Source organism: Scyliorhinus torazame, chromosome 30 (assembly GCF_047496885.1).
Source record: "Scyliorhinus torazame isolate Kashiwa2021f chromosome 30, sScyTor2.1, whole genome shotgun sequence".
In the NCBI taxonomy this organism is placed as follows: domain Eukaryota; kingdom Metazoa; phylum Chordata; class Chondrichthyes; order Carcharhiniformes; family Scyliorhinidae; genus Scyliorhinus; species Scyliorhinus torazame.
This window is the reverse complement of record NC_092736.1, coordinates 23,737,488-23,753,050: the sequence shown is the minus strand read 5'-3', so window position 1 is coordinate 23,753,050 and position 15,563 is coordinate 23,737,488. Positions and strand designations below refer to the sequence as shown.

Genomic DNA, 15,563 nt, shown 5'->3' with positions numbered 1-15,563 from the left:
CTTAGTTTGGCACTGTCGGTCAAAAACGTTCCACTGTGGATACTTAAATTATGACTTTCACTCCGAATATTCTTTCAATGAATTGCATTATTTTTAAAAACACATTTCTGAATAAATTAATTCAATTCAGGTTGGCATGGAGACACTGAATGTTCAGGCTCCTTGCACTAGACCACAGTTTGGTAGGAATAGTGTGTATCATTATAAAGAGCTTTCATCCGGAGGATGTGGATGTCGTACCACGATAAACTGTGGCTCCAGCAAGTTGGAATCCATAGAAACCTGGAATGGTTCTAATTTGAATCTGGGTCAGTAGAGAGGCGACAAAACAAAATGAACCTAGATGCTGAAAATCAGAAGCAGAAAACACTCGGCAAGTTAGGCAGCATCTGTGAACGCGAACAGTCAACATTAGGCTTGTAACTTTCACCATTCATTTACCACAAATACTGCCTGGATATATCCAATGGCAAGTAGTCCAGTGAAATGAAGAGGAGGGTACGTAGGACAATAGAGAATCACAGATCACGGAATTGTTACAGCGTAGGAGGCCATTCAGCCCATCATGTCGTCTCCGTCTCCCCAAATGAGCATTATGACTTAGTGCCATTCTCCTACCTTTACCCCATTGTTTCTATCCAAATTGCCAAATGCCACCTAGCTCCACCACATATCCAGGCAGTTCATATGATTTATTGTCGACGCACAATCAGTCTCTTGCAACACGGTCCAACAAGGGCAGCACGGTAGCATTGTGGATAGCACAATTGCTTCACAGCTCCAGGGTTCCAGGTTCGATTCCGGCTTGGGTCACTGTCTGTGCGGAGTCTGCACATCCTCCCCGTGTGTGCGTGGGGTTTCCTCCGGGTGCTCTGGTTTCCTCCCACAGTCCAAAGATGTGCAGGTTAGATGGACTGGCCATGATAAATTGCCCTTAGTGTCCAAAATTGCCCTTAGTGTTGGGTGGGGTTACTGGGTTATGGGGATAGGGGGGGGAGGTGTTGACCTTAGGTAGGGTGCTCTTTCCAAGAGCCGGTGCAGACTCAATGGGCCGAATGGCCTCCTTCTGCACTGTAAATTCTATGATTAATCTATGATGAACACAAGTGTAATCCCACTCCAAGCTCAGCCAAGTGTGCGCCAGGAGGGAATCTAATGGTGCTTCGACTTCAGTTAATCTTTGTTCCAAAGTTAATCGAATTAAAGTTATTTTAAGCGGGTCACATATTTCAGCCACACTTTGTGCTTCACAGTTTCTGCCGGATGAGATGATTGAGCTGCCAAAGTCCTCGGTTCACACTTTGGCCGAAATTCTCCGGCCGTTTTGATTTTCAGTTCCCGCCGGAATTTCCCACGGGTTTCCTGGCAGCGAGGGGGTGGCTTCAATGGAAAATTCCACTGACAAGCGGCGGGCGTGGAGAATCCCACTGCCAGCGAACGGCGCGCCACCGAGATACACGTGGCTGGGGGACCGGAGAATCCGGCTCCTTGTCAATATAAATCTCCTGTTCCTTCCTACAATCAGCAACCACATATCTTTTGGTGCTGAAATGAACACGCATCGGAGAAGCCGCAGTTGTTATGTCCTATCTGAGTAAGAGAGTGTGGAGTAACAGCAACTTGACTGAGAACACCAAACTGCAGGGCTACCAAGCCTGTGTCCTCTGGTCACTTCTTCATAAGTGGTGGGAGCTGGACAACATATAAGATGGGGAGGAGGAAAATAAACAGAACCTTTGCTGTCTCACACATTTCCATGGCAGGATGAGATCAGCGCTTCAGAGGTGCTGGAGAGTGTTAAAGCATGAATAAGCACTGGCTCGTGCATGTCAGTGGATCTCCGTATACCTAAAGACCTTCTGTACGGTCAGCTGGCCTCTGGGTCACAAACTCCTGGGCATCCACATGGGCGCACTGTGGCACAGTGGTCAGTATTGTATGTATGTGTGTATGAGTGTGTATGCCTGTAGAGAGAGTGTGTATGTCTATAGAGATTGGGAACGATCTAACGGAAACGTTTCCAAGTGTCATTTCAGGTGGGTTTGGCCGGGAATTTCTCCCTGGCTCTGTCAGCGAGTCGCAGCTATCTAACCACACTGAGTCACTTTATCCAGCCCTGGTCTCCCTGGTTAAGCCCACACTTAGAATTATTTTCATCACTGGGGAGCTGAACTTGCTGGCCAGACCGGCTCCTCAAAGATTGGGCCACCATTTTGAAAGGGTGTCCCGATCTCTCAGTGAACTTAAGGCTCCGCCACACCCACGGGAAATGTCACCCCCACACACATGGGCATTACCCACCCCCCCCAAGTGAGGACACCCCGCTATGGGGTCGCTGAGGCCCCCCCTATTCCAAGCCTCCCCAAGCCCACTTTTGGGCCTCCCTCCCCCCTTTCAGGATTCCCACCCTTTACCCCCCCCAACCTTCTGGAGGCATCTTCATACCCGCCGTTTACCCCCTACCCTTCATACATCCACTCATCCCTCCTTTCATAGGCCATACCCCCCCGCCCCTCAGGCCCTGACCCTTGGCAGTGCCACCCTGGCACTGGGCACTGCCATACTGAGTGCTCCTGGTAGTGCCGCCATGGCAGTGCCAGGGCGGCAGTGCCAAAGTGCCAGTCTAGCAGTGCCAAAGTGCCTAGGTGCCAGCGGGAGAGCCAGGGGACCACTCAAAGGCCTCCACTGCCCAAAGAGGCCCCTGGTCCACGTTCAAGAGGACTAGTACTATCGATGCCGGTTAGATCCGGCGTCGGCACAGTGAAGTTGGTGCGAAACTGGGTGCAAGTGTGTAGAGTCTGTTGAGAGTGGGTGTCTGTGTGTGTGTCTGTAGAGAGATAGAGTGTGTGCATGTGTGAGAGAGTGTGTGTCTGTAGAGAGAGTGTATGTGTGAGAGAGAGTGTGTGTGCATCTGTAGAGAGAGAGATAGAGTGGGTGTGTGGGTCTGGGACACAAAGTCAGAGTTCGAGGGATGAATTCCAACTGGTGGAACCCTGTATCCAATCCGCAGCCAGCTTTCACATGTGGAGATGCCGGCGTTGGACTGGGGTGCGCCCAGTAAGAAGTCTTACAACACCAAGTTAAAGTCCAACAGATTTGTTTGGAATCACTAGCTTTCGGAGCACTGCTCCTTCCTCAGGTGAATGAAGAGGTGGGTTCCAGAAACACATATATAGACAAAATCAGTGATGCAAGACGATACTTTGAATGCGAGTCTTTGCAGTAATTAAGTCTTTACAGGTCCAAACGGAGCAACTGGAGAGAGGGATAATCACAGGTTAAAGAGGTGTGAATTGTCTCAAGCCAGGACAGTTGGTAGGATTTCGCAAGCTACACCACGAGTTCGGTGGTGGCGGCAACGCTAAAGATCTGGGGCCAGTGGGGACAGCACAGGGGTGCAATGGGAGACTCCCATTGATTTGTCCCAGGGAGGATAGACGGGGGGGGGGGGGGGGGGGGGGTTTCAAAGCTGGCATCGGGCGGGGATTAGAAGAATGGGGGACCTGTTCATTGATGGGACGTTTGCGAGCCTAGGGGCACTGGAGGAGAAGTTTGGGCTACCCCCGGGAAATGCTTTCAGATACATGCAGGTGAGGGCGTTTGTGAGGCGACAGATGAGGGAATTCCCGTTGCTCCCGGCACAGGAGATTCAAGACAGGGTGATCTCGGGTGTATGGGTCGGAGAGGGCAAGGTGTCGGCAATATACCAGGAGATGAAAGAAGAGGGGGAGGCGTTGGTAGAGGAGCTGAAAGGTAAATGGGAGGAGGAGCTGGGGGAGGAGATTGAGGAGGGGCTGTGGACTGATGCCCTAAGTAGGGTTAATTCCTCTTCTTCGTGTGCCAGGCTTAGCCTGATACAATTTAAGGTGGTTCATAGAGCGCACATGACGGGGGCGAGGCTGAGTAGGTTCTTTGGGGTAGAGGACAGATGTGGGAGGTGCTCAGGAAGTCCGGCAAACCATGTCCATATGTTTTGGTCATGCCCGGCACTGGAGGGGTTCTGGAGGGGAGTGGCGGGAACAGTATCTAAGGTGGTGAAAGTCCGGGTCAAGCCAAGCTGGGGTCTAGCACTATTTGGAGTAGTGGACGAGCCGGGAGAGCAGGAGGCGAAAGAGGCCGGCATTCTGGCCTTTGCGTCCCTAGTAGCCCGGCGAAGGATCGTGCTAATGTGGAAGGAGGCAAAGCCCCCCAGCGTGGAGGCCTGGATAAATGATATGGCAGGGTTTATCAAGTTGGAGAGGATAAAGTTTGCCTTGAGAGGGTCTGCACAGGGGTTCTACAGGCGGTGGCAACCGTTCCTAGACTATCTCGCGGAGCGTTAGATGAAGGTCGGTCAGCAGCAGCAGCAACCCGGGGGTGGAGGGGGGGGGGATGTTTTGCGTGGGGGAGGGGGGGAGGAGGGAGAGGGGGGCTTGTTTGGGGGGTATTTGAGCAAGAAAATACATGAAGGATCGGGAAAACTGACATGCACGAGAGGAATCCAATGTACAAAGCTCTGTATAACATCGACTTACCATGTTGATGTCTTGCTATGTGCGCTTTCTTTATTTTTGTTACGGGGTGGGGGGGGGGGGGGGGGGTGGGGGGGGGGGGCTGTTTGTAAGGGTGAAAAACGGTGTTAAAATTTTGAATAAATATATTTTTTTTAAAAAGGATTTCACAAGCCCAGGCCAGATGGTGGGGGGTGAGTATAATGCGACATGAATCCAAGTTCCCGGTTGAGGCCGTACAGCTTTCACATTGAAGGCTTCCTGGCCTCCGGGCAGCTGATCTGAAACACGCACTGAAAATGCTAATCAGGAGCTGGAAGTGAAGTATGGGCTGGAGTAGGGGAAATGATTAGATACACGCAGGTTCGAGATTTTGCCAGAAAGGAGATTCAGAGCTTCCTGGTGGAGCCGGCCTCCACATTGCTGGAGGAGGTGCTGACGGCAGGGGGACTGGAGAAAGGGGTAGTGTCAGCGGTTTATGGAGTTATTTTGGAAGAGGAGAAGGCACCACTGGAAGGGATCAAAGCAAAGTGGGTGGAAGAGTTGGGAGAGGATATGGAGGAGGGGTTCTGGTGTGAGGTGCTCCGGAGAGTGAATGCCTCCACCTCGTGCGCGAGGTTGGGGCTGATACAGCTGAAGGTGATATACAGAGCACACCTCACAAGGGCGAGGATGAGCCGATTCTTTGAAGGAGTAGAAGATGTGTGTGAATGTTGCGGCGGGGGGGGGGGGGGGGGGGGCGCTAATCACGTTCATATGTTTTGGTCCTGTCCAAAGCTAGAGGATTACTGGAAGGAGGTTTTTAGGGTAATTTCTAAAGTGGTGCATGTGAAACTGGACCCGGGCCTCCGGGAGGCCATATTCGGAGTGTCGGACCAGCCAGGGTTGTAAATGGGTGCGGATGTTGTAGCCTTCGCCTTGTTGATCGCCCGAAGGCGGATCCTGATGGGTTGGAGAGCAGCCTCTCCGCCCTGTGCCCTGGCGTGGCGGGGAGACCTGTTGGAATTCTTGACTCTTGAGAAGGTTAAGTTTGAAGTGAGGGGAAGGATGGAGGGGGTCTACAATTCATGGGCATTATTCATCATGCATTTTCAAGAAATGGATAACATCAAACATTAGTTGGGGCGTGTGGGTGAGAGAGTTGCTGTGTGTGTTAATGGCGACTATGGGTGATCCCTAATTCCTTTTTGTCATTTGTTTTGTGTGAACATTCGGGCTAATGTTTGGGATTTGTTGGGAGGATGGGATCGTTATTGATATGGGGATTGACATATTTGTTACTGATAATTGTTTATTGTTGGTGGGTGTAAATTTGGGAGAAAATGTGAAAAAGGAGAATAAAAAATATTTAAAAAAAAAGAAAATGCTAATCAGGGTTCTTAATGCCATTTTAGGATTCTGCTTTCAAACTCAGCAGGTACTGGTTGGAGATTGCGCTCCGCAGACTGCATATTCAATTTTTCTGGGTCTACTGAAGCCTCGCTAGCAACTTCTAAAGGCACCATAGAAGGCCACTGATGAGAAAGTAAATCATTTTTTTCCCAAGTGATCTTGATGTGGAAGCAGGAGGGAAAAGTTTACAGGTTAGAGCCACTCCACAGGTTGCTTTTCACAACATAATAATAATCTTTTTTATTGTCATAGGTAGACTTACATTAACACTGCAATGAAGTTACTGTGAAAAGCCCCTAGTCACCACATTCCGGCACCTGTTCGGGTACATAGATAGAATTTACAGTGCAGAAGGAGGCCATTCAGCCCATCGGGTCTGCACCGGCTCTTGGAAAGAGCACCCTACCCAAGATCAACACCACCACCCTATCCCCATAACCCAGAGGGAGAATTCAGAATTCTTAGCTGGTACGGGAATTGAACCCGTGCTGCTGGCCTTCTTCTGCATTACAAACCAGCTGTCTAGCCCACTGAGCTAAACCAGCCTTGTATGTTCTGTTGCTTAGCAAAGCTTGGCTTAGATCAAGCCCAAGAACATACAGTGCAGAAGGAGGCCATTCGGCCCATCAAGTCTGCACCGACCCACTTAAGCCCTCACCTCCACCCCATCCCCGTAACCCAATAACCCCCCCTAACCTTTTTGGACACTAAGGGTAACTTAGCATGGCCAATCCACCTAACCCGCACATCTTTGGTCTGTGAGAGGAAACCGGAGCACCCAGAGGAAACCCACGCAGACACGGGGAGGACGTGCAGACTCCGCACAGACAGTGACCCAAGCCGGGAATCGAACCTGGGACCCTGGAGCTGTGAAGCTGCAGTGCTAGCCACTGTGCTACCATGCTGCCTGTTCTTGTTAGCTTGGGTCTAGTATATCTCTTATTGGGGAAAAAAAGCAGAAGTTTTGCTTCAGGTTAATTTATTTGTGCTGTAAAATGGTTAATCATTGATTAGCACAGGATCTTATTAATGGAGATTGGATACATGAACAATGACTCAAAGGCAAAATCAAGGCTTGGTGCATTTGCAAAGCTTCCACTCTTTCAAACAATTCACTGAATATTTAATTGTTGGAAGAGCCCATATCCCAATTGGTATATCCACATAATCAGGTTCACTTGTATATGAATACTAACTGAACAATAAACCTAATTATTTTCTCCTCTTGTGGCCAGGTGAAATTGCCAACCCAGAACACACACCAAAACCTCCCCTGTCACCATGACAATTCAAATGCATTTTGTGCACAACTTGCATTGTGTAAACATTTCTTGATTGTTCTCCACTTTACCTCCTCTTTGGATTTCACAGGCATTCATTAATCAGTCTCATCAGTTTCGTAGCTCCTTGGACTGAAATACATTCACATAATGAATGCTGCAAAACTGGTTTTCTGGTTTCAAAGGCAGGATACAGGCTGTACATTTTGTGTAACTTAAAAAAAAATTTAGAGTGCCCAATTCATTTTTTCCAATTAAGGGGCAATTTAGCGTGGCCAATCCGCCTACCCTGCACATCTTTTTGGGTTGTGGGTCTGAGATCCATGCAGACACGGGGAGAATGTGCAAACTCCACATGGACAGTGACCCGGGGCCAGGATCGAACCCGGGTCCTTGGTGGCCAGAGAGACATTTTACTTTTTAACGATAGAGAAGAACATGACCACCGATATGCAAGCCACATCTTCACTGTCCATTGGTCCAATGGCGATGGAGAAGTTGGACCTGGTCCACTCTTCCATTACACCTCACTCACTTCCCACAGCACCTTCCCATGCAATCGCAGAAGGAGCAATACCTGCCCCTTTACCTCCTCCCTGCTCACCATTCATGGGCCCAAATTCTCTTTTCAGGTGAGGCAGCGCTTCACCTGCACCTCCTTCAATCTGGTCTACTGCATTCGCTGCTCCCTACTCTATTCTATTCTATTCTACTCTATTAAACGCAGACTGGGTGACTGCTTTGCAGAACACTTGGGTCCACAAGCAGGACACAGACCATCCTGTCGTTTGCCATTTCAACACACCATCCTGCTCCCATGTCAACATGACCGTCCTTGGCTTGCTGTAATATTCATAGAATCCCTACAGTGCTGAAGGAGGTGTTTCGGCCCATCGAGTCTCATGAGGAGAAAATGCAAACGCCACACAGTCACCCAAGGTCGGATTTGAACCCGGGTCCCTGCCGCTGAGAAAACTGGAGGAACAGCACCTCATCTTCTGATTAAGCATGTTACAGCTCTCCGACTGTACATGGAGTTCAACAACCTCAGGCTCTGAAGTCTCTCCTCGCCTTCACCTTTTTTATTTACGTTTGTCCAATATTCATTTTTCCATCCTCCCTTTCGTCCCGCTTTCCATCTTTTTCCCCTTACTACTGTCTCCCCTTTCCCCACCCCATCCCACTAGGGCCATCTCTTCCCTATTCCAGATTGTCATTTGACATACCACTCACCTTTGTTCTGCTATTAACACATTCTAACCTCTTAATGTTCCAATCTCATAGAACATACAGTGCAGAAGGAGGCCATTCGGCCCATCGAGTCTGCACCGACCCACTTAAACCCTCACTTCCACCCTATCCCCGTAACCCAATAACCCCTCCTAACTTTTTTGGACACTAAGGGGCAATTTAGCATGGCCAATCCACCTAACCTGCACATCTTTGGACTGTGGGAGGAAACCGGAGCACCCGGAGGAAACCCACGCAGACACGGGGAGAACGTGCAGACTCCGCACAGACAGTGACCCAGCGGGGAATCAAACCTGGGACCCTGGCGCTGTGAAGCCATAGTGCTAATCACTTGTGCTACTGTGCTGCCCTATCAACACCCATTTTAGCCTTAATCTACATTCCCTGTCTTTTTTTCCACAACATCTTTGTCAATCTCTCCCTAGCCTCCACCTAACGCTGGCCCTCTCTCCAGCCCTTACTGCTCCAAACCCTCCCCCACTACAGTATAAATCTCGTCCCATTTCCAGTTCTCTCCAGCTCTGACGAATAGTCATCCAGACTCAAAATGTTAGCTCCCTTCTCTCTCCAGACCTGCTGAGATTTTCCAGCATTTTCTGCTTTTCTTTCACTGCCCATTCCTTTGCACACCACACACCATCCTGCCTTTGGCAAGATTCCTTCACTGTCGCTGGGTCTGTGCATAACCATGGAACCTCTGAACCTAGCAACACTGCGGAATGCCTTCACCCAGATGGACTACAGCAGCGCAAGAATTAAAAACAGAAAATGCTGGATAAACCCAGCATGTCTGGCAGCGTCTGTGGAGAGAGAAACACGGTGAATGTTTCCAGTTCTCATGACCCTTCTACAGAACTGAAAAGGGATTGAAATGTATAAACCTGGAGAGGGTGGGGGGGGGGGGGGGGGGGGGGCGGCGGCGAAGAGAGGATGGAATGTCAGTGATAGATCGGAATTAAGGAGAGATTGGCAAATATGTCATGGGCATGGAATTAACCGCTCACCCACAGGGAGTCTAGGGTCATTATTTACATTCCACAAGAAAATCACGTAAAAGAATCACGTAAACTTTGAATAAACCGACGGAGTTGTCTAAAACCCTCGTTAGGCCACAGCTAGAGTACTGTACCGTTCTGGTCACCACACTATAGGAAGGATGTGAGTGCACTGGAGAGGCTGCAGAGGAGATTCACCAGGATATTGCCTGGGCTGGAGCATTACAGCTATGTAGATTGGCTGGTTAGGCTGGGGTTGTTGTCCTTACAGCAGAGAAGGCTGAAGGGAGGATCTGATCGACGTGTTCAAAATTATGAGGGAGACATAGATAGGGTGGGTAGGAAAAAAGCTTTTCCCCTCAGTAGAGGGGTCAATAACCAGGGGGCATAGATTTAAGGTAAGGGGCAGGAGATTGCGAGGACATTTGAGCTTATCCACCCAGCAGGTGATGGGAATCTGGAATTGGCTGCCTGAGAGGGTGGTGGAGGCGGGAACATAAGAACTAGGAGCAGGAGTAGGCCATCTGACCCTCGAGCCTGCTCCGCCGTTCAATGAGATCATGGTTGATCTTTTGTGGACTCAGATCAGCTCCACTTTCCGGCCCGAACACCATAACCCTGAATCCCTTTATTCTTCAAAAAACTATCTATCTTTATCTTAAAAACATTTAATGAAGGAGCCTCAACTGCTTCACTGGGCAAGGAATTTCATAGATTCACAACCCTTTGGGTGAAGAAGTTCCTCCTAAACTCAGTCCTAAATCTACTTCCCCTAATTTTGAGGCTATGCCCCCTAGTTCCCCCTAGGGGAACCCTCACAACATTGTAGAACCACCAAATGCTGGAAAATGGGATTGGAAAACACCGACACAATGGCCCAAATGGCCTCTTTCTGTGCTGGAAAATTCTACATCAGACTTTTATTTCAAGTATGCAAAAATGAAGTTTTCTAGTGAGTGTAAATGATCAGGGTCGAAATTCTCCGGCCCCCCCGCCAGGTCGGAGAATTGCCGGGGGCTGGCGTGAATCCCGCCCCCGCCGATTGCCGAAGTCTCCGGCACCGGAGATTCGGCGGGGGCGGGAATCAGGCCGTGCCGGTTGGCGGGCCCCCCCGCTCGATTCTCCGGCCCGAATGGGCCGAAGTCCCGCCGCTAAAATGCCTGTCCCGCCGGCGTAAATTAGACCACCTACCTTACCGGCGGGACAAGGTGGCGCGGGCGGGCTCCGGGGTCCTGGGGGGCGTCACGGGGCGATCTGGCCCTGGGGGGTGCCCCCACGGTGGCCTGGCCCGTGATCGGGGCCCACCGATCTGCGGGCGGGCCTGTGCCGTGGGGGCACTCTTTCCCTTCCGCCTCCGCCACGGTCTCCACCACGGCGGAGGCAGAAGAGACTCCCTCCACTGCGCATGCGTGGGAAGCTGTCAGCGGCCGCTGACGCTCCCGCGCATGCGCTGCCCGGAGATGTCATTTCCGCGCCAGCTGGCGGGGCACCAAAGGCCTTTTCCATCAGCTGGAGGGGCGGAAATTCGTCCGGCGCCGACCTAGCCCCTTAATGTTGGGGCTCGGCCCCCAAAGATGCGGAGGGCGCGATGCCCGTCTGATTTGCGCCGTTTTGGGCGCCAGTCAGCGGACATCGCGCCGTTTCCGGAGAATTTCGCCCCAGATTCCCACTTCCAGCAGTAACTTGGAAACATTCCAGAGTTAAATAGCTTTCCAACAAGTTATGGAATGCAATATCCCTTCAGCAACTCTTTCCACCTGAGAGGGAGCCCTGTAGATATGAAAATCAGACTGTATTAAAAGTGCACAGAATTACTGTCCTTCATTTCCACTGCTCGAAACAAAAGAAAGCGCCCGACAGATGACTCAAGATGAGGAAATAATCTGCAGCCCACAGGAATCCTTGTTGGTTCCGAGAACAACACGCACTGAGAAACTCAACTAGGGAGAAATTGTTCCCTAGAATCTGCCAGATCATCGCTTCTCAGCCTTTTGGCTAAGATCAAGTCTCTGTAGATTGAGCCTTTGGTTCAGATCTGGTATGTCTCTCTTGTGGGGACCATGAATTTGATTCAATTTGAATGAGTTTTTTGGAGCAGGCGAGGAGCTGGATTAGGGGTTTGCCCCTGACCCACACTCTGAGCCCTGGCTTGGTAACTCAGAAAAGGAAAAAAGATATTTAAAAAAAATAGAATCTGCCAGATCAATCTGTTCATTTCTGTCGAGTTTCTCTGGGTTGAAAGACTGTGGCAATAAGCTGCTTACTGTGCTGGCACTGAGAGTGTCCACTTCTTGGCGACCCAGGAAGCCCTCGGTGACTTTAACAATTTTAGGCAAAGATGTCGGGAATGTTCTCAGGAACTCCTTCAGACTGTACTCCTCCGCCGTCCACTCGATCCCACTCGACTGCATCTTGGGAGGCAAAGGTTTTTACTCCTGTGCCATAGTCCAGAGAGCACAAGGTTACTGCGTCCTGACTGTATCCAGCACTTGTATCCAGGTGTGAGATTTGAATGTGTGCTCACAATCACTGACACGGAGGACAAAATACTAGAAGCAAGTTAGTTTTATTCATCCTTATACAAGTCTGCAGAGTCGGGTGCCTCCTAGACAGGAGCACACCAAATAGCTTGTTTTGTCTGTTTATATACACTTTATTTGTTTATCATTCTCCTGCCCTCTCCTCCTGATTGGATCAGGTTTCACTGAGCTTCACATTCTTCCTTATACGCCTTCATCATACATTATATGTTCACGTTTACGTACTCCTTCTGTCCAGTGGGTGGTTCCCCATGACATTTGCACAGCCTCAGTGGCTTGATTATGTCTTTAAGACTGTCCACTCATCTATTTTGCCAAGCCCTTCCCATCTATCTTGCTCAATATTCAGACCTATTATTATTTCTTCTATTAATGCTATTCCTACTTCTTCATTTTCTCCACTTCCTCATGTACATCTGTTTCCTTGTCCAAGCAGTACTTTTCCACAAGCCTGTATTAGTCTTTTAGTCTGTTTTTCATTTAATACATTTAATAATCCAAATATTCTCTTTCTCTCACAGGCAAAACAAGGAGGTTCCTCAAGTGGTAGTGACGGCAGCAAATTCTGGACAAATTCAACCTAGCTTCAGGAAACACAGTGGAGCTTGATACATTTCCCTCCAAACATAGCCGAAGGTTAACTCTTCAGTGCCTGGTTCAGTCACATGCTGTTTCTTTTTTCATTCATGGGATGTGGGCATTTATTTCCCATCCCTATTTGCCCCTGAGAAGATGGTGCCTTCTTGAACCACTGCAGTCATATTCATAGAATTTACAGTGCAGAAGGAGGCCATTTGGCCCGTGAATCTGCACTAGCCCTTGGAAAGAGCACCCTACCCAAGCCCACACCTCCACCCTATCCCCGCAACCCAGTAACCCCAGCTAACCGTTTTGGACACTAAAGGGCAATCTTATACAAGTCTGCAGAGTCGGGTGCCTCCTAGACAGGAGCACACCAAATAGCTTGTTTTGTCTGTTTATATACACTTTATTTGTTTATCATTCTCCTGCCCTCTCCTCCTGATTGGATCAGGTTTCACTGAGCTTCACATTCTTCCTTATACGCCTTCATCATACATTATATGTTCACGTTTACGTACTCCTTCTGTCCAGTGGGTGGTTCCCCATGACATTTGCACAGCCTCAGTGGCTTGATTATGTCTTTAAGACTGTCCACTCATCTATTTTGCCAAGCCCTTCCCATCTATCTTGCTCAATATTCAGACCTATTATTATTTCTTCTATTAATGCTATTCCTACTTCTTCATTTTCTCCACTTCCTCATGTACATCTGTTTCCTTGTCCAAGCAGTACTTTTCCACAAGCCTGTATTAGTCTTTTAGTCTGTTTTTCATTTAATACATTTAATAATCCAAATATTCTCTTTCTCTCACAGGCAAAACAAGGAGGTTCCTCAAGTGGTAGTGACGGCAGCAAATTCTGGACAAATTCAACCTAGCTTCAGGAAACACAGTGGAGCTTGATACATTTCCCTCCAAACATAGCCGAAGGTTAACTCTTCAGTGCCTGGTTCAGTCACATGCTGTTTCTTTTTTCAATCATGGGATGTGGGCATTTATTTCCCATCCCTATTTGCCCCTGAGAAGATGGTGCCTTCTTGAACCACTGCAGTCATATTCATAGAATTTACAGTGCAGAAGGAGGCCATTTGGCCCGTGAATCTGCACTAGCCCTTGGAAAGAGCACCCTACCCAAGCCCACACCTCCACCATATCCCCGCAACCCAGTAACCCCAGCTAACCGTTTTGGACACTTAAGGGCAATTTATCATGCCCAATCCACCTAACCCGCACATCTTTGGACTGTGGGAGGAAACCGGAGCACCCGGAGGAAACCCACACAGGGAGAACGTGCAGATTCCACACAGACAATGACCCAAGCCAGGAATCAAACCCGGGACCCTGGAGCTGTGAAGCGACAACGCTAACCACTGTGCTACCGTGCCGCCCTGTGGTCCATGTGGTCTATGTGGTGTGGGTAACATCCACAGTGCATGGCTTGCTAGGGCATTTCAGAGGGCATTCTAGATTCAACATCACTACTGTAGATCTGCAGTCACATGTAGGTCAGACCGGGTAAGGACGGCAGATTTTCCTTCCTGAGAGGTTATTAGTGAACCAGATGTTTTTTTATGATGATCGGTGATGATTTCACGGTCATCATTATGGGAACTTGCTGCGTGTAAATTAGCTACTGTGCTTCCTATGTTTCGGCATATGGCTCCACTCAAAATACTTTAAAAGCTCCTGAGAATGCTGAAAGGCACAATATAAATGCTCTGAAGCGTCGTTAACTCTGTTTCTCTCTCCTGCCTGGCAGCATTTTCTGTTCTTATTTTACACGGTAGCACAGTGGTTAGCACGGTTGCTTCACAGCGCCACGGACCCGGATTCTATTCCTGGCTTAGGTCACTGTTTGTACGGAGTCTGCATGTTCTCCCCGTGTCCCCATGGGTTTCCTCCAGGTGCTCCGGTTTCCTCCCACAAGTCCCGAAAGACGTGCTTGTTAGGTGAATTGGACATTCTGAATTCTCCCTCGGTGTACCCGAACAGGCGCCGGAGTGTGGCGACTAGGGGATTTTCACAGTAACTTCATTGTGGAGTTAATGTAAGCCTACTTGAGACACTAATAAAGATTATTCTTATTGTAAAAGTACAAAGCTTTCTCTTATTCTGGATACACTCGGTGATAGAACTTGCAATTATTTCCCCCCATTTTATGTTGAGCATATGCATGAAGTACTTCATACCTATTAATGCAACTTTAACAAGATGGTCTCTTGTTATGGTTTTAACCCACAGGAGGGAGATAGAGAACTTAGTGGCATGGTGCAATGACAACAATCTCTCCCTCAATGTCAGCAAAACTAAGGAGCTAGTCATCGCCTTCAAGAAGCAAAGTGTCGTCCACGCCCATCTGTATCATTGGTGCAGAGATGGAGAGGTTGACAGTTTCAAATTCCTAGGTGTAAACATCACCAACAAACTGTCCTGGTCCACCCACGTTGAAGATATGACCTAGAAAGCACAACAGCGCCTATACGTCCTCAGGAAATTCACATGTCCACAATGACTCGTATGATTTTTATAGATGTACCATAGAAAGTATCTTATCTGGCTGCATCATAGCCAGGTATGGCAACTGCTCGGTCCAAGACCACAAGAAACTACAGAAAGTCGTGAACACAGCCCGATCTATCACGCTGCCTTGGGAGAGTGGACAGCATAATCAAAGACCCCTCCTACCTGGGTTATTTTCTCTTCCAACCTCTTCCATCAGGCAGAAGATACAAAAGTTTGAGAACACGCACCAACAGATTCAAAAACAGCTTCTTCCCCGCTGTTACCAGACTCCTAAATGACCCTCTTATGGACTGACTGATCTTTCTACACATCTTCTCTAGTTGTAGCACTATATTCCGTATACTTCACCCGATGTCATGTATTTACATTGTGTATTTATTGTAAGTCCTATGTATTTTATGTATGGAACAATCTGCCTGAACTGTATACAGAACAATACTTTTCACTGTACCTCGGTACACGTGACAATAAATCTAAATCTAATCAGTGCCTCTATATTCCTTTAGGCGAC

At 48.8% G+C, this 15,563-nt stretch overlaps 1 protein-coding gene and 1 long non-coding RNA gene across 2 annotated transcripts in view; one reads left to right on the top strand and one right to left on the bottom strand.

Moving 5' to 3' along the window:
• LOC140404436 (uncharacterized) overlaps nt 1-12,373 on the bottom strand; it is a 25,695-nt gene extending 13,322 nt beyond the window's left edge. The window contains exon 1 of the mRNA XM_072492974.1: nt 11,673-12,373. Within this exon, the coding sequence (XP_072349075.1) occupies nt 11,673-11,819 (147 nt within the window). The 5' untranslated portion in view covers nt 11,820-12,373. The remainder of the gene's footprint in view (nt 1-11,672) is intronic.
• LOC140404437 (uncharacterized) lies at nt 5,889-15,563 on the top strand. Its single transcript, XR_011938507.1, has 4 exons — nt 5,889-6,073; nt 12,470-12,584; nt 13,345-13,459; nt 14,771-15,563. It is a non-coding gene; the product is annotated as an uncharacterized lncRNA (long non-coding RNA).